Source organism: Lygodium microphyllum, chromosome 8 (genome assembly GCF_053477565.2).
Source record: "Lygodium microphyllum isolate KBCC chromosome 8, Lygodium_microphyllum_v1.1.10, whole genome shotgun sequence".
NCBI lineage: Eukaryota > Viridiplantae > Streptophyta > Polypodiopsida > Schizaeales > Lygodiaceae > Lygodium > Lygodium microphyllum.
The window spans coordinates 101,283,924-101,303,754 of NC_141142.1; the positions used below are offsets into that span (position 1 = coordinate 101,283,924).

Genomic DNA, 19,831 nt, shown 5'->3' on the forward strand with positions numbered 1-19,831 from the left:
TCTCTCTCCCTCTCTCTCCTCTTTTTTCTTTTTTGCTCTTTGTATATATATATATATATATATATATATATATATATATATATATATATATATCCTTATTTTAATTAAACAAAACGTTTACATTAAAAAGTTTAATCTAACAAAGAGAGAGAGAGAGAGAGAGAGAACCTAGGCTCTACGCATGAGAGAGGGGGGAGGGGGAGATGAAAAATGTTTAATTAAAAAAAGATTATTCTCTTTCCTCTTTCTCCCCCTTCTCTCTCCGTCTCCTTCTTTTTATCCATCTTCTTCTTCTTCTTCTCTCTCTCTCTCTCTCTCTTTCTCTTTTATTCTATCTCCTTCTCAAAGTGTGTGAAAAACTATGTTTAAAAAATTTTAAATTAAAAAAAGCTTTTAAAATGTTTAATTAAAAAAAAGTTTAATCTAACTATGAGAGAGACAGAGAGAAAAAAAAATTATTTAAAAATAAATTTGATTTAATTAAAGGAGAGAGAGAGAGAACCTAGGCCCTACACATGAGAGAGAGGGGGAGGGGGGAATAATTTAATTAAAAAGGGGATGGGGAAAAGAAAGAGAGAGATTATAAGTGTGAGAGAGGGGAAGGGGTTTTAATTTTAAAAAAGGAAGTGAGTGGGGAAATGCTTTATTGAAAAAAGGGAAGGGGAAGAGAAAATGAGATGTTGCATGTGAGAAAGAGAGGAGAGGAGGGAGTTTTGATTAAAAAAGGGAGGTTTGGAAAAGGGGGTAGGTTTGGGAAGCCCTCTGGAGGTTCGGGGCTTTCTGAACCTATAGCCAAAATAATATAGTAGTAAGATAAACCCTCAAAGCATGGAGTAGATCTTGCAAATTGTTAACTCGGTATGTGGATCCATGTTGATAAAGGAGCACATTTGATTACCTTTATGTATTCTTTCTATTTCTATGGAGGTAATGTCCTATGCAAAATGCAATTGAAAGGGTTCACTCTCTTAAAAAATAGGGGCACATACATGAGAGAAGCAAAATTACCTTATCATAAACTTAAATTCCCTTAAGTTGTAAATACTTCATATGTCTAATAAAACCCACTTTTACATTAACAAAAACAATGATAAAAGAAACTATTATAATTAAAGTATTATTCAACTAATTTGTGTAACAACACACTTTCAAATACAAGTATCCAAAGTGTTTAGATTGGAGTAGTAAGCTCAAGAGCTTGCGAGCTCCCCTATGAACATATAGATCGTGCTTAGCTTGCTCAACTCCCCTATGAACATATAAATACAAGCGCACGGCCCTCCATAGGGGCACATGATAAAGGAATTCAAAAAATACTTTTATGAGAAGTCAAACTATACTATGGTAGTGAGTCTTTGGAACGTGCCATGATATCACATCTTGCATCCTAAACTTCCATTAAAGATATGACAAGTTGATGGTAGTTATACATGGGAGTAAGTGTTTAGTTAGATCTAGTGGCCCTTTATAGCCTTAGATTTGAGAGCCACTTGTTAATGCATAATGGCCCAAAGAATATTCCCAATGTCTTGGGTTCACAAACTTAGTGCATAATGTTGATAAGTGTACAATTAAGTATCTTACTAAGTGTTTCTCCATGAATTTCCTGTATGCAACTTGCCCACGCACACATGTTGTGATAAGGATGTGTTTCACGGGAGCCAATATACTCTTTTGACATTGAAATCTTCCAAAAGCCTACATGATAAATATGGCTTCTATATATGCGATTGCTTCTCGCTAAACTACTCATGTTATTGCAATATAATCTGACTGTTATTATCTTCAACCCAAGTCGTGAATAGGCATCCATAAACCATAGTGTCTAGTTACTCGATTGTTCTAAAGATGATGTTGATGATGGTGGAAGGCTCTCATTTGAAGATTGGATGCCATGACCACTCACGGCACATGGGATAGAAAAAGTAACATTTTTCTCATGTGACTAGACTACAAGTATATACTAAGTTGGTTGAGGGTCACAATTTCCATCCCATTTAGAGGTAGCCCATTCTAAGGGCATGCAACTTAGAAAAGCAAGTATGGCCTATTGTATTCCACCACTCACAAAGCTCATATAAGGGGTTGAACAACTAAATGGAGGTGCAATGGACATTTTTGGCCTAATAAGGTTAGTTGGTATACCATAAAGGAGAGAAAGATAGGATGAATCTTGGTTGCCTAGGGAAGGTTGTGAGTTTATTAGTTTCAATAGTGGGTAAAAAGAGATAGCCATTTTGACCAAGCAAAAGGACACGGTGATGGACATTGAACTTAATTTTCTCCCCATCATAAGCAACATTGTCTATGCTTGTGTAGCTTGGGAACAATTGTGAGGAGGGCATTAACCAAAGCATGACTAGATGACATGGAAAGGGATGATATTTTCTTAGGCCTTTAATCCCCTTCCAAAACAATGTGTGTCTATAGCAAGAGAAGATTGTCATCTATTATCTATTATATATATTATGTAAAGCTTTGCCTTGGGGATCACTAACCAACCCAAAGGCTCCCAAGCCTATGTGGCACAAGGAGGACAAGTTTGCTCTCTCTCTCTCTCTCTCTCTCTCTCTCTCTCTCTCCATATATATATATATATATATATATATATATATATATGTGTGTGTGTGTATATTGAACGCACCTACACAAACACTATCTCTGATTTAATTGAACATACACACTCTTTCTCTCTTTCTCTTTTTTATTGAACATAGGATATGATCATGGAAAGGGGAAAGGTGTGCCTTTGAAAAATTACATACATACATACATATACATATATACGTGCATGCGTGCGTGGGTGTATGTGTGTGTAAATACATACACATATATCTACACACACACACACACTTTGCCTTTTCTAAGAGACAAAGAGAGAGAAATTTATTTTTAAGTTAGACATATGTTTCGTACAATATATACATACTTTAAAACCACACACAAATGCACATAGATTATTAAAACACATGAACAATACATGCACGCATACACATGTACAAGTGCACATGTATGTGTAAACACATATGCACACGTGTGAATATACATACACATGTATGCATATATGCATATGCCCATACACATGTAAACATATATGAGAGAAAAATGGAGAGAGAGAGAGAGAGAGCGCAAAGGAGAGAGAATGGATACACACTTACAAAACATGCACACATGCAACACACACATCCACACACAAATAGATTTAATGCTGTATTCTATTATTATAATTAAAATATATTACATGAATTATACTTAAACTATACTTAATACGTAAATGTATAATTAAAACATATGATATAATTATTTACTAATTCAATAATCAAGTATTAATTATAGTTATTAATAGATTAGTGTAATTAATTACGAATTGATTATGAATATATTAATTAATTAGAAATAAAATATGCGTAATACATATGTACTAAAAATTAATACTTTATTGTATTTGATTACATGTATTATATATTTATATAATAATTATCATTAATTAATTATAATAAATAATTATTAATATATCAATTATTCATTAATAAAAGATGTATAATTGTATTTCAATTAATGTATTATACATATATAATTATGTATAGATGTTATTAATTATTACTTGAGAGAGAGAGAGAGAGAGAGAGAGAGAGAGAGAGAGAGAGAGAGAGAGAGAGAGAGAGAGAGAGAGAGAGAGAGAGAGAGAGAATAGTTAGTTCTCAATATAGTCTATGGATTGTCAAATTTATATAATGTTATAGGCTTAGTGTGTGAGGATATATACATGCCATGATAGGCTCAATGCAAATAGAAATCACCATTAAATGATAGGCTTAATGTGTGAGGATAATATGCATACCAAAAAGTGAATAGAAATCACCATTAAATGTATTTGCCTTTGAGAAACTTTGAGAAATGAGCATAAGGGTCCTTTGGAGATATAGTTAAGGCTTGATCATGTTAATGTTGGTCTTCCACTCCTTATATATTAGCATGAGTGCCACATCCCCATAGATTGCATTTTCATGCATTCAACATTGTATTAGTCTAAGTTGCCAAAGCTTTTGAAGTTTGGATTATGTTTCTTATATCAACATCCCATCATCCATGAGCTCTCTTGGAACATGAAACTTGCTTTCAAACATTAGTACGAAGCACCATGAGAATCTAGGTATGGAGCATATACTTTAATATTATGGAAATTCTTCCGGTGTAGTAGCATACACATTACAAACTCGTCTAAGAGAGCTACCCTACACCTAACCTATTCTAGGGTTGAAGAAAGTTTGAAGGCACCCCCTTTGTTTATGATCCTCATCCCCCATTGCAAAAGGCCAGGTAATTGTTAGCTTTCTTCAATTTGTGGAAACATTATTTGTTCAAGGAGCTACTACATAACTTTCTTGTTGCAATGGGGGATAATAATTGCATGTATGCAAGTGTGGGGATTATAGGTGCTCTCTTGTGCAGATGAACCATCTCCTACAATGTAGAAGGCTAGACAATTCCTTTGGAGGAGATCTTAATGTCATTTGATTTCTTGACGCCATCCCAAATCCTCATGTTATACAATAATCTAGGTTTATGGCAAAAGGCTAAGTAAATGTTAGTTTTCTTCAATTTGTGGAAACCTTATCTCTTCAAGGAGCTACCACATACCTCGGTTGTTGCAATGGGGGATAAGAATTGCAACTATGCAAGTGTGGAGATAATAGGTTCTCTCTTGTTCCAGGTGAACCATGTTCTATAATATAGAGGGCCATACAATTCCTTTGGAGGAGCTATTGATGTTGTTTGAGTTCTCGATGCCATTCCAATTTCCTGTGTTATATTATAAGCTACATTTATGGCAAACTCTAGTGGCTCACAAAATAATTAGAGTTATACAGGGAGTTTGAGAGGTGAATATACATGTGTGTGGGAAAATGTCTAAGAAGGCCCTTGCACACAAACTGTTCCTCCATCAATGCTCAAGTGCCGTGGCCATTCTTGTGTTGCATTAGGGCACACTTAGTAAACTTTTCCTTGATAGGCTTAAAAAAGTTAAATTTCAAAAGCTTGGGTTCGAAAAGGCTGGTAAATTGTAGACGTTGCTCATGTGAAGTTGCCCTAAAACTTCTGCTGGGTGTAGTTTAGGGCATGGATAGGTATCAGTTGGGTAGACCAAAGGAACACCAAAGGGCAGGGCAAGTGGCCTTTATAATTCCTCTCTTTTTTTCCCCCCGAAATTCCTCTTTTTTTTTTTCGTAATTTTCACATTCTTTTTTCGTAATTTTCACATTCTCTCTCTCTCTCTCTCTGTGGGAAGCACACGAGCAACGCGGAAAGGAGAAACGACACCGAGAGAGAGAGAGCCACACTAGCTTGCATCTGGTAGCCATTGTCGTGCCTACCATCAAGCTTTGCTCTCCATCGCCATGGAGGCCTTCTACATCGCTCTCTTCCTGGCCCTCCTCCTCCTCCTCGGCGCCGTGGAGCTCGGCAAGAGCCACAAGGATCGCATCAGCACCAGCGCTGCCTTCTCTTCCTTCAAGAACAATTACCTCGTCGTCTACTGCTTCATGATGGGTATGCTAGTTCCTTCTGTCACGCCTTCGACCCGCATTGCGGCCTTGACCTTCCCTTGTTCCGATTCACGTGCATTTTGCGTCGTCTGCGAAGCCTTATATGCATGATTGTCGCGAACATTGTGAGCTTGGAAGATCTGGTAGCCTAGGGCTTTTGGAAACAGATCTAGTTCGTATGATCGACAAATCAAGGCTCTGCAGATACAATCAAGCTTGCATAAGATATTTTGCATGTAGATTTGGTGCAGGATGCTCTATTACAGAGAAGCCGAGTGACTCATGTCATCGACCTTCTTCCTTCCTTCAATCTGAAATTTGAATAGTTTGTGCACACGGCTATTATTGATTAATTCAGGTCGAAAGGAGTCAATTATCTGTTATCCTGATTTGTTGTACCACGTTTGAGAATAAGATTAACATACAATCTGAAAGGCTTGACAGCATACTGAATAGGAGATCTTGAAGCATTGTATATTTCCAGTCTTGCAGCGCGCTAAATGTTAGAGCTGTAGCTGTAACGTTTCTTGCATTCTTCACAGTTTTCTGGATTTGAGATCCTTATTTGGGATCTGTGAGGTGGCAATAACAAAGGTCCATAAAGAGTTTTGGTGGGGGCTAAAAAGCTTACACAATGTAGATCTTTCTACAATTTTAAAATCTTTTGCAAATCAAAAGGATCGAACATTCACTTTGTGTTGGTAGAAAGCGCTAGAGGACCTTACACCATTAGCAAAGTTCTTAGAATTCTGTATAGAGAACAGATTTACATTCCCTTTGCCAATTACACATGTAAACGATCACCAAAGTTGTTGACAGCATTCTCAGCTCAGCTATGTTGTTGCAAAAAGCTTTGTCATAGATATTTTCTGAGTATCTCTTGTTTATTATGAAGAACTAGTCATGTGATTGTTTCCAGACGGGCTATGCATGATGAGCCTATGCTTCTAGTAATTGCCTTGTTAAGTTACAGCTGTGAACTGTTTGAATCCTGCTTAACTTAATTCTCGATTGTGTGTGTTGCAGCTGGTGATTGGCTGCAAGGCCCTTATGTATATTTTCTGTACACCCAGTATGGTTTCACAAAGGGTGATATTGGAAGGCTCTTTATTGCTGGTTTTGGGTCATCCATGGTGTTTGGGACATTTGTGGGGTCCCTTGCTGACAAATAGTGAGTAGAGTAAATGTTCCTGCTACGTCACAGATGTGTATTGAACCAAGGTCTCAGTTCCCTTATTTCTTTGTACATTGTTTTATAGTGGACGAAAGAGGGCCAGCATCACATACTGTATCACTTACATTTTGAGCTGTGTCACGAAGCACTCTCCTCAATACAGGGTCTTAATGATAGGCAGAATCTTAGGTGGGATTGCAACTTCTCTGCTTTTTTCTGCTTTTGAGTCATGGCTGGTTGCAGAACATTTCAAGGTATCACACCTTTCCCATGTCACTTTTTACAGTTAGTGCTTGACCTATTGTGCCGGCCTATTGAAATTGATTTATATAGTCTTCCTATTGCTATTAGGTTTTGTTGACTTGGATGTTTTGATTCTTGCTTTTGTTTGTAGAGAGGATTTGAAGCCCAATGGCTCTCCTTGACTTTCTCAAAGGCAGTGTTTCTGGGGAATGGATTAGTTGCCATTTTAGCAGGACTGGTGGCCAATTTTCTGGCAGACACGCTAGCTCTTGGTCCTGTATCTCCATTTGACGCTGCTTCCTGTATACTGGCAGTAGGCATGGCTATCATAATATACACATGGTCCGAAAATTTTGGTGACTCATCTGAGGGCAGAAGTCTTTTCGCTCAATTTAAAGCTGCTGCTTCTGCCATTGCTTCTGGTATTAGCTCACCTTAAATCTGTTTCCTGAACTCTTACTTGCAGACAATGCAACAGCTTCCCTGTACTTGTATTTATGATTAATGTGCAGCAGGTGGACAGACTTCTAACGTTTTTCCAAATGGTGGATTTGATTTATTTTACTTGGGTGGTGTTTGGCTATGACAGATGAGAAGATTGCATTACTTGGAGCAATACAGTCGCTTTTTGAGGGATCAATGTACACATTTGTATTTCTTTGGACTCCAGCCCTGAGTCCCCATGATGAAGATATTCCTCATGGATTCATCTTTGCTACGTTCATGCTTTCTTCTATGATTGGTAGTTCTCTTGCAGCCCGGTTCATGGCCAGGTCATCGCTCAGGGTGGAAGCCTATATGCAAATAGTATTTCTGGTGTCTGCTGCAACTCTGCTTTCTCCCGTCATTATCAATGTAAGTTCACACCTTGTTTTGTATTCCTATTTCAAGAACATTTTTGGTTCTCTCACTGTCTGTGGTGAATGTTGCTCAACTTGAGGTTCCTTGGCAGCTCTTACTGACATCTTCAGGACACAAAGGTGGTAGTATGACGGCTTCTGGACGTCTGCAACTTTTTGGTTTCTGTGTCTTTGAAGCTTGTGTTGGGATCTTTTGGCCATCAATTATGAAATTGCGGTCACAATATGTTCCTGAGGAGTCACGGAGTACAATTTTGAACTTCTTCAGGATTCCAGTGAATGTTTTTGTATGTGTTGTTCTCTACAATGTATGTTTCTCTTAACCTCCTAGCTTTCTACTATTTTTATTATAAACTTGATATTTATCATTTCGGTAATTTTAAAAGTCCATTTCCTTGTTGGCTGAAGACTAGCCTTAAATGGTCATCATGATTGCAGTAGATGTTTGTAGCTGCATTTAGTACAGGCGTTTCTACTAGAAACCTGTTGTCATAGGGCATAATACTGCATCTGCCTTTGTATCATGGATTTTATAATGCAACACTGGCAGTGCTTAACGTACCAAGTCCAACATGTTGTTAACAATGCTGCAGGTTAATGCATTCCCCATTACAGTCATGTTTGGGATGTGTTCTATCTTCCTGCTCATCGCCTCTGTTCTTCAAAACCGGTTAATGGCTGCTACAGACAAGCCCAAGAGCAGTAAGTTTTTAGATGCTGCTTCTAACTGTTCGAGAAGAGCTTGTGCTCCAAAACATGCCAAAGCTCATTTCAATGCTTTTTGTTGAATTGCAGACAGCTGGGCAACTGATCCTGTCAGGGATTCTGAAGCAGAGCCACTAAATATCTAGACTTGTCCACAAAAATACCTGTGGACCAACAAACAACTGACCAAGGGACATGCTATAGCCATGAGGGAATGAGATTCAGGAAGTCACTTTGTGGATCAGATTTTCTGACACCTCAGGCAGTGGGAAAGCCTTTCTCTACTCATTCAAGGCTTTTCAGCTAGTGATGATTCTTTGTAATGCTCTGCAATGACAAGGGTATCCCAGCTACTCAAGACAGATTGGGGAATTTTTTCTATAACATATAGGACAAGGTCAGTAAGGCCATATTTTTGTTGTAACTATACTTTGTACTCCCATCATAAGGATGGGGAAAGTGAGTAGAGAATATAGCTGGCCACTATTTGAGTTGATGGTAATTTGCCAGCCAAGAAACTGTCAGATGTAAAAATGATAGTTATTTCATCTTGTTTCTTATCGAAAGCGGGGTAATTTACACCTTAACTTTTTGTATGTTACTACTGAGATTTGAGATGTAATAACTATGCAGGACATGATCAAGTTACATGTCTTATCACAGCTTGAAAACGAGATGTAATTGAGGAAATGAGCTGTGGTTTCTTTATTGAGACATAATGCAAAGTGTCTGTTGAGTGCCTAAGGTTCATACTGTTAGACCATCACAGCAAAGGTGATCTCTCTCTCTCTCTCTCTCTCTCTCTCTCTGTGCTGCCCTGCACGGCGTGCCCCCCCCCCCCCCCCTTTTTTTCCCTACCAAATGGCAGCTACTGGGGTAACTCTTGTTGAAGAATCTGTGCACTAGGACGTGTGTTCATGATTTGAGCAGGTTCATGCACTGGAAAGATAATTGCTCGTGTCCAGATCTTGGCAGTGGGTGCTTGGTTTATTGCTTCTACATGGACAAGAGAATGAAATGTTTTGTGGCGTAAATGGTGGTTCATAGCATTTATGTTAGTGGAGCTTTGACTACATGATAGACATCAGTAGATCATGTTAGAGCCCTGCCTCGCCTAAGTTAATGTAGGGTGGAGGGGCTCTCACTGCAAAATGCAGCAGCCATACAAGGTGAGACTTGTGTGGAGCCTGCAGATGCAATTAGAAAAAGCATTTTTAAAAAAGGAATTGCATTGCAACAGATTAAAAATAGTATTTCAAAAGCGGAGAGAGAAAGAAAGAGAGCACCGCATAGCTGTCACATATGTCTACTTCTTGAAGTAGAGCTAGTAGCTCTAATATTAGTGATGCTTGCTTTACTTGCTGAATTCCCATTTTTCTAGGAAATCAAGTCAAGTAGCCCAGTCACACTCCTAGCTTCACTCCATCAACCTGTGCAGGTCAAATGGACCTAAGTGTGGCATGGCTCTTACGAATCAGAAGGTGCTTTTCCACAGTTTATTAGAAATTTATGGCCAAGCTAAACTACTTCAACACATGCCATAAAAAATGACTTGGAATACCTAAGGCAGACTGATGTGATTACTCAGTCAGTATACCAATGAATAGTGCCACCCAAGGACCCGCTACAAATCCTTACCCAGATATATGCAAGCCCCAAAAATCAACAGGCTACAAAATGGGATCAGTACCTCTTAAGGAAACACTGGTCACTTTTTAAGATTAATGCATTGACCCTTACAGAATCGAAAGAAAACGTGATACAAAAATGGTCAACTTAATATCACTGCTGTGGTTTTTGGGGAATAGTAGACCATTGCAGTGATCCTTGGAATGGTAAGTGGCACTGTCCTGTCCTCTTTGACAACTTAAGGGTGCACTTTGTTACAACCTAAGGTATGGACTTGTCATTGCATTTAGCTCCACCAGTGACATGGCTAGCCTTGAACAGAATGTTCTCATTTAGCAAGAAAGTAAAACCTTGTTCCACCACCTTTTTTGCCACAGTCTGCCCACAGCTATAGCTCTGTCCATACCATGATCACCAACCAACAGTATCCAAGGCTCCCTTCCAATTGCATATCGTGCTCAAATGTATTAAAAATATTAGAGAAACTTTGTTGTCATGGAACAGTACTTTTTCTACATAAAAGACCGCATTAGAAAACATTAGACCACTCGATACATAAAACGCCCTACATGAGAGTGCGTCAAGCCCCTGAGTTGCCTCCTGAACTGCCAACATAAAGGGGCAATTTGGAATGCCAATAACTATGTGCTTGCCAGGCTGCATAATTTGTTCATAAGAAACAATAAATCGGATGTATATTGACAAACTTCCCAACTCAACCATGGCTGCATGGGTGACTTGTTCCAGTAGGATGCCAGTTGCTATGAACATCTGGTAGTCTTTCGAAGACACAACAAGCTCATTTAATGCAACAGTTGATTACCCTTCCTATATTGCATTGATATTGGAACCATCCGATTTTGTTGAAGAAACCATATTAGCTATCCATGAAGTTACAAACCATAATTAAGGAAGTAATGCCCCTTGCTCACTTTGATGAAGATGGGGATTGGACATAGGCTTCTTCCACAAGCAACCACCACTTCCTTTCTTTTCTTTTCTGTCAGAATCGGAATCCTACTCATCTCGATCATAATTAGATGTTATTGGAAAGGCAGCTTAGGGCAATATTGATTAATGGCTGACTTTAACCTCGATCTTGTGGAAGATCAATACTTGGCCCACCGGGAAGATATTTAATGCGAGTTCACGCATGAGAGAGAGAGAGAGAGAGAGAGAGAGAGAGAGAGAGAGAGAGAGAGAGATTCTGCCAATGGCAACACTAAGTTTTCTTTAACAATTTTACAACATTACTTTTGACTTGGAAGGTAAGGAAAATTGTTGCCCAAACTCTTCCTTAAGGCATAGGGCATATGTCAAAAAACTTATACCATCTTCTTGCCAAAAATTTATCAAAGCACCTCAAAATGTACACTTTTGGATGCTGGGCATTATGGTGTGAAAACGTATGAGAAGGCTCCCCTTGATAGAAACCTTGCCTTCAAAAGCAAATTAGTTGCCTTGCAAGAAGAGCAAGATGCGGTTGTATATTTCGCTGTTGGCTGAGTCGGCTAAGATGAAGTCTAGGTGGCCAAAGTTAGGGCTGGTGTGTATGAGGACATTGCCACCCATTTCAGATACTAGTCGAGCCACATCAATTGGATCAGCTAGTGCATCTTTTAGACCATTGATGAGAAACATGTTGTTGGTAGGAATGTTGGCTACATGGTATGAAGGTGGCCAGATCTTTCCATATCTTTTAAGGTTCCCAAACAACCCATAGTCAAATTTTGCAAAGTTGGAGTTTCGCCCCTCTGCAATCATCACACAAGGGCAACTTTAAGACAATACATTTTGCTGATTGTTCAGGGATTTCCTAACATAACATAGCACCACAACATAAAGTACACGAATGTTACCCAAATATGCTAGTCTCTGTAGAGCTATACACACAGCAAACATACAAAGAATGTCTATAACAGAATGCTATATGTGGTTTCTATTTTCTGTCAATGTTAACTCAACTTCAACGTTTGCTGAACACATGGCAGACATACAAAGCATGTGTATGGAAGTTATAACTGGTCTGTCTTTCCCATCAATTTTAAGGCAATTTCAATATTTTGTATAGTCCAGTCGGCAAGCTGATTCACAGTGTTAAGAGATCCCTTTCTTATGTGGGTGTTTTGTAATTATATTCTCCAACGCTGAGTGACCACACTTCTTACACTACAAATTAGAAAACTGCTAGGTGTACAAGCATAGATTCTTCTACAACAATGATGTCTTCTTTTATGAGATTCTCGAATATGCGTGGACCTGTCATTTGTGGGACACATACATGCACACATGCACATAGACTAGTGCTGCATTACTTACGTTGCGCCAAGTGAGCTAGGTTCTTGACCGATGTTGATTGCGGCTCGTACTTCTCTAGGACATCTAGTTTTGTCAAGTTGAGGCAGCAATTTTCACCTGAGATTTCAAAACCCAAGACAAACTTGGGGGCTTGGACCCTTTTCTCAATTGTATGAAACGCGAGATTAAGAATGAAGCTTGCAATGTTTAAGCTACAAGACGGGTTCATGAACCTGCAAAGAATTGGATCCAAGTTTTGTAGCATGACTCGTCGGATTTCCCACATAAGAGCTCCCCTATGTGACTTCCACTGCTCAATCATGCATTAGACAAGCCAGCATCAAGGATTTAACTAAGAACAAGAAGAACCCTCAATATAAGCCATTGCATCTTAATCTTAATGTAGGATTAAACCATTAACTATCAAGAATTCAACTAAGTACAAGAACAATCCTCCAATACCTTAAAGCATCAAGATATTCAACTAAGAACAAGAAGAATCCTCAACATGTATCGCAATTTACTGTAGGATTAAACAATTAAGCATCAAGAATTTAACTAAGTGCAAGAAGAATCTTCCATAGGCATTGGAGGAATGCAGGCAAGATTACCTCTGACTATCAAACTCGTGGATGTTGGCGGCCTCTAAGATCTGCCAAGGGGGATTACTTTCTAATTAGTATGATTAAACTCCTTGGTGTCACTTACTTTTTAGCCCACTTACTTTATAGTCCATTAGACTGCAAGAGATGGACATTATTAATAGAAGGGAGGCAACCGAGGTATAAGCTCTTGATCAATATATACCTCATCGATGTGAAGATCAAAAAGCCCAGTCTCAATTGGAGCCTTGCCATGGTCTACATAAGCAACTGGTGCAAGCATGACCACTTTGTCCACATAGGATGATAGCTGGCCTTGTGAAAAGGCAATGAAGGCTTGCTGGGATCCCTAAATTTATAGACATGACAGAAAACCAGTCGGATGATTAATAAAAACAGGATAAATAAAGTTATGTAAATACATTTCGTGTCTACTGTCGAATTGCTTGAACGTAAATTAGGCTTAATTTTATACGTTGAAGCAAGAAAAAGATGATCGAATGGGGCTCTAGTAATGTTAGTTATACCTGAGAATACCCAATATAATGCACTTTCTGGCCAGTGACTTGAAAAACCCACCCTAGCATCGCAGGCAGATCTTGTCCTGCCATTTCATCCACACTCCAATCCCAAAAGCCCTATATATGCCAATTATATATATATGATCCAATTGCAACCATATATTTGAATTGATCAACGCTAAGTAAATTATGTCTCTTAAGCTCTCGGAAAGCACTAAGATCATCAATCTGATTAAAGTTCAGTCAGATTGTATCATAGTTCGTGATCTTAATGTATCCTGATTCCATAAGATTATGATGGATCATCAGTCTGATTATGATTCATTCACATTGAATCTTAATCATATTGAATCGTGAGTCCCTTAATGCATCATGATTCAATAAAATTATGATTCGATTGTGCTGTATCCGAAATTTAGAACATTAATAAACATCACGACTTATAACTGCCGCATTAACCCCATACATTGTTGCTCCGTTGATACGAGGAATGGCCGTAGCTGAATCTGGTGGTTCGCGTGTTGCCAATCCACACATCGTAACCAGCATCCGCCAAGATGAATCCCAAGGATTCGGAAGGGCTGTTCAGCACCCACACATCCCCGCCCTGTGCAAAACATAATTCCTGATTAGGACTCGCTTAATCATTGATTGTGCAACAAATCATTCATCTCACCATTGATGCTCATCTTTCTGGCATTATATTGAATGTGTCTGATTGATACTGAGCTTTGATTTTGCAGTTAATATACATCATTAATCTTCATATCGGGCATTTCTTGCAAGAATTCGTGTCGGAATTGTTTTCTGAAGCTAAGCTCTGATTGCGCTACAGATCGGCATTGCTCGATTATTGTAGGCCAGGTCTTTTGATTAACGCTTAGCATTAGTTAGCGCTATCGATTGAATTTTATGCCGAGGTTCTGATTGAAATAGCTTTGATTAAGATCTTACGAAACCAGCATTGCTTGCGTCTATGTCAAGCTGATTGAGCCTAAGCTTTGATGATGCGACAGATGATTAGATTAGATCACAAATCTCAAGCGTTGTATGAATAATCATGATTAAGATGTAATTATGCTTCAATCATGCTGCGTAATTGAACCGATTGAAGAACAGATACAAGTTTGATCAATGCTATTGTGCACTCACCACCATTAGCCCATGCATCAGAAACACTACTGCTTTAGTGTTGGCCTTCTTACTTGACATCCGTTGAAGGCCTAATAAGAATCCATCTTGAGTTGGCACCTGCATCGACCATTAACAGACTTAATCCACCACCGAAGTAGTTAAAACAAGGGATTAAAAGAGCCCCTTTTGCCACACGGGAAAATATCAGAAACTTGATCATGCATAAATACTCCATTTTGTTACTCTCAGCTTATGATGTGTATATACAAGACTGGTTACTTTGATCATATCTACTCCATTTTGTTAGTCTTATTAGCTGCCATGAAGAGTATATACAGGATTGGTCACTGCAGCAACTTAATGGCATCAAAGATCAAAGAGATGCATGGGAAAATGCCCAAAACTAGTCTAAGCTGATGAAGAGCATACACAAGAGTGCATTAGTGCTGCAGCAATTAGTGGCATCAACGATCAAAGACTGCAGATCGGAAGCCATCATGCATTACTCCATTTTGTTAGTCTAATTAGCTGAGGAAGAGTATATACAGGATTTGCGTTAGTGCAGCAATATGGCGTCAATGATCAAAGAGATCAGTCCTCTTATCATATCAGACAGATAGGAAGCTGTCATGAATGATGTACCATGTACTCAATGCAGTTATAATCTCCTTGGCTGGTGATGAGGCTAGCACAGAGGCCATCGGTTCTGTCTGTGACCACTTGTGGGGTGATCGAATCAAAATCAGTAGCGGCTGCAGAAGCAGAGGAGGGCCAGCCTTGCAGCTGATCAATCAGACTAATGAAGCCCAATACAAGAAACACAAGATGATGATGATGATGATGATGATATAAGCTCCGGTAGCTATGGAGTGTAGTCGATTTGAGGCCTCTCGTGATAGCCATCAAAGCTGAAACAATCCGAGTATTGAATGGGGGTTTAAGCAAGCTTGCAGTTAATCTCGCGTCTCGTATTTATAGTGTGCTAATTTCTAGCATGTCCGACCACCTTAATCCACAAACCTTAGTCCTCATAATTAAGACCTTGATTAATTAATTTTTGAAGATTCATACACTTTGGTGTATTGTGATAGAACAGTTGTCTTAAAAGCCTGGTTTGGGCGGGAGGAAAACAAATATTAAGGCCTTTAGTGGTTCACCATAGTCAAGCTTCTAGTTGCTCACCTTGCCTTCTTGTTTTTGGCATTCTTCAATCTAGTCTTATACTTCCAAGACAATGTTTCTGTGCAAATTTATATTGTTGAAGTACAACTTAGGGTTGGAACTCATCCATGACGCACCCATCTAACTCAACCTGCACTTAAACCAACCAAACTACAACCCGCTATTGGCCTTGTCAGAATGTTACATTTCTTCTTTGTAATGTGAGCCCTGCACACTAGCAAATTTAAAATTCCTTTTTGTGAATCCCCATTTCCCACAATCAAGTACCTACATTCCTATCATCATGGTAAAGTGCTTTGCACTACCCACAAACTATAGATTTTACAACTCATAATGACTTTCACTTTGCTTTTCCCTATTGCTAAACATTATGTCACCCTCATTAGCTACACCAATTGTTTGGGTATATGCAATTCTATATTTGATTACTATAGGTATTATGGTAACTAGCATTGTGAAACTTTTATATAGGCAAGTTATAGATGTTAATTACATACATATTATCCAAGAAATAACTAGAGAGCACTAATTTTCTCATGTAGAATTGCATAACAAGCACTCTCAAAACTTTGTAGAAACTTGGGCTTAATATATGGTATGGCATGACTTAATGAGGTCTTAACATATGAGGTTTTTCTCAAAATTACATATTATTATAATGTTAATTTTCAAAGTATGTGTGTAGAAGTGTTACTATTCCTATTCATTATCTCCTGTCTCACATAGGCTTGGAAAGCTTCATTGCACAATGATGACCTCAATTATAACATGTACAAAAAGCACCAAAAGTGCTTTCAGTTATCATTGCCAAGTAATAGAATACTGCTAACCACCACAATTTGGATTGCACTCAAAGAAGATGGAAGAGGAACATCCTATACAAGAAAGCATAAAGGTGTGATCAAAGGTCATGTGCATGGAGTGATGAAACAATGTGCCAATCTATATTCTTTTTATTGGCTCTCTTTAAATGAGCCATAGACATACCTCAACATGTGAAATCTCTACAAAGTTGTTGGCTTGAAATGTACACTAGTTTATATTAAAGAATTCTCTTTCAAGTCGCTAACACAATGGCAAAAATATCCCAAGTCTTCTTAAGTTTCCTAAGGTCAAAGAATGCAATGCACAATTCCATATATAGGTCCAATCATGCAATGAATAAAGTGTAACATGTAAATGAGTTAGAAACTTATGACAATGATTGTTTCTCATAGAAATAGAGTTAGAAACTTATTGATATTGACTTTTTCTCATAGAAATATGCACTCACAAAATACTGTCTTAAAGTGAGGTTCTCATTTACAATAGACTCATATACGACCCCATTTATAACATTCTACTCAAGGTACCTAGAATTTAAGGGGTTTCCATTTTGCAAATTCTTCAAGTTAACGTCAAATCTAGGAGTAATTGAAGAGAATACTTTTGAAAAGATCATAAATATAATTTTAAAGCTATTTCCAATTTCATATAGCATCTTGGTCACATAAGTAACATAATAAACTCTTTTCAATGGTTGTCTATTAGATGGTCTCATTCCATGATCTTGTGAATTGATGGGACTTAGTAGTTTAATCTTTTGAGAGAGAGAGAGAGAGAGAGAGAGAGAGAGAGAGAGAGATCCACTAAAAATATGTTCATTATAGATAATTGTTAAGCTTATGAAATTCCCCAATAAGGGTTTCATGTACATGTGTTATGAAATGAGAACAAGGTTGTATAGCTTTCTTGATGGCTCTACCTCTCCTAGAACTGCAAGAGACACATACATGTACATTGTCGAGACATTGCATGTCTATGTGTGAAACAAATAGGTTCTTTAATGTTAGAGGATTTCAGTGTATGCCTATGGGATAAGATATTGAATGATTTACGTGACTTGTCAAGAGTAAGTCAATGAATGACATAGTCTAAAGTACCAATTTATATGTCGATATGTAAGTGATCAAAATTAAATTATTAAATTATCATTGCTAGTATGCTAGGACATATTTTGAGGGGTACAAGTCTTTCAAGCCGAAAAATATCAAAAAGTGACATGTTTACACAAAAGGATGACCCTATTCTAAGTTTGTATATGAAGCTGTAAGTGAGGAGTAAAAGTTTTCTTTTGTACTTGCTATTGCAATTTCTTTTAGGTTGAAAGTGTTGGAGGTAATGGCACTTGTGCCTATGCTGCCCTATATTTACTTCACATACCATAACTGCACACCTATACACTGCAAGCGGTAGGTGCCCATCACTATCACTTTATTCTTTATTCTTTCAATGACTATTAAATAAGGGAAGGCCAATCACACATTGTGACTGTTGGAGTTCCCACATATGGTCTCTCTCTCTCTCTCTCTCTCTCTCTCTCTCTCTCTCTCTCTCTCTCTCTCTCTCTCTCTCTCTCTCTCTCTCTCTCTCCCCATTCGCCATAGCTCTTGCTTCGACATGTGTGCTTCCACTCAAGCTCTACCTATCACCTAGTATTAGAGCGCGTATTCGAGGAGCTTCTTCATCCTTTGCTTATCTCAGATTCAAAGCTTCAACTCAAGGTTTCATGGCAGCCATTGTTTCTTCCTCTTGAGGTTATACATTGATTCTTCCCTTCTCCCAGCTTGTTCCAACTTTCTCCCAACTTGTTGAGGAGTTTCCTAGGACTCAACTAAGCCTTATTGAGTGCTTATTGAGCTAAGGAGCAGCCATTCAATCCATTTTTAGTGGATATAGAGCATATTGTAGAAGTCATGGATAGCTATGGCAGCTTGACAACACTTCTGTATTTTAGCCATAAGGTTTGCATATGGCATCAGATTCAAGTGTACTATAGCCAGAAATGAAGAGACTGACAAGAGCTAGAGATTTTGAGAACTTACAATTGATTTTGTACAGTCTTCAATTCTCTCTTTTACACAAAATAGAATAGTTTTGATTTGGATAGCAAATAGTAAATTCCATAATGCATGTTTGATGCTTTGAGAACACTATTTTGGCACTTGGATGGTATGGTTATTCTTTGGGATGCTACTTGAATTGTTTATAGCTTGATTAGCTCAATTTTGCAAAGGTTTATTACTGTCATAATAGTTTGTATAACAAGCATACTTTATGAGCTTCAGGTTGTGAATGCCTATTATGCCTACATGGTATTTCTTCAGATATACTACATATCTATAATGACATGCTTACTCACTTATGTTGAGTATTGAAGCTTCATTAGACACTTATGCTCCAAGATGTATTTGTGATACACTTGGGTTTTTCAGATACTTTTATGTATATGTCTTAAGCTTTTCTTGTTTACTTTGCATTCTAGATTTACTTCTAGTGGGAGACACTTATACTTACTTGACAAAGCTTGGTTCTTTGAGACAATGGGACTCATGCTTGTATGCTATTAAACGCAGTTACCTCTGCTTGTGGGTTGATTTTGTCTTTATTTTAGAGTTGTTGTAATTACAATTTTCAGCATTCTTTTGGAGAGTAGACATTGTACTTCAGCAGTCTATTGCTTGCAATTGGTAGGCAGCTCTATACTTTGGTATTCCCTCTTATTTTGTTTGGATGAGTTTTGCATGCTAATTTACAATCATTTATAGTCTCCCATTCTCTTTGATTTTACATTGATATACTGACATTATGATTGGTTCTTTGAATGATAGTGCTATTTTTAATATTCAAAATCTTGATGGCACAAATTTCACCTATTGGAAGACATAGATATGGTAGGTGCTAGTTCAAAAGAAGGAGGTTAGGACTTTGGAAACCAAGAGTGTAAAGCCCGAAGGTATTGATCAAGATATTTGGGATGAGTTAGATGAGCTATATAAATCCACTCTTATATTGTCATTGTCAAAACACGTTTATTTCAATGTTGTGGCACCTAAGGATAATGGTTATAGGAAAAGATATGCAATCTTTATGACAAGCAAAGTCTTACTTTCGTAGA

General features: G+C 38.0%; 2 protein-coding genes across 3 annotated transcripts; one reads left to right on the top strand and one right to left on the bottom strand.

The window, feature by feature from the left end:
- The first annotated feature begins 5,270 nt into the window (after nt 1–5,270).
- Nucleotides 5,271–9,265, top strand: LOC148032665 (uncharacterized). The gene is made up of 8 exons (XM_087683286.1): nt 5,271–5,550; nt 6,573–6,717; nt 6,806–6,974; nt 7,115–7,385; nt 7,553–7,818; nt 7,916–8,131; nt 8,417–8,525; nt 8,619–9,265. The coding sequence occupies exons 1-8, from the start codon at nt 5,400–5,402 to the stop codon at nt 8,672–8,674; spliced, it is 1,383 nt and encodes a 460-aa protein (XP_087539412.1). The 5' UTR covers nt 5,271–5,399; the 3' UTR covers nt 8,675–9,265.
- Nucleotides 9,266–11,045: 1,780 nt separating this feature from the next.
- Nucleotides 11,046–15,747, bottom strand: LOC148032666 (triacylglycerol lipase 1-like). Of its 2 annotated transcripts, XM_087684147.1 has the most exons (9): nt 15,355–15,742; nt 14,731–14,829; nt 14,045–14,185; nt 13,585–13,695; nt 13,263–13,406; nt 13,067–13,107; nt 12,689–12,765; nt 12,477–12,572; nt 11,061–11,911 (listed from the first exon to the last, which is right to left on the bottom strand). In XM_087684147.1, exons 1-9 carry the CDS (start codon nt 15,613–15,615, stop codon nt 11,610–11,612), a joined length of 1,272 nt encoding a protein of 423 aa, XP_087540273.1. In that variant the 5' UTR covers nt 15,616–15,742; the 3' UTR covers nt 11,061–11,609. The 2 variants fall into 2 exon arrangements, with proteins under 2 accessions (XP_087540272.1, XP_087540273.1); XM_087684146.1 differs by lacking the exon at nt 12,689–12,765 and having other exon boundaries at nt 11,046–11,911; nt 12,477–12,688; nt 15,355–15,747.
- Between the last annotated feature and the right edge of the window lie 4,084 nt (nt 15,748–19,831).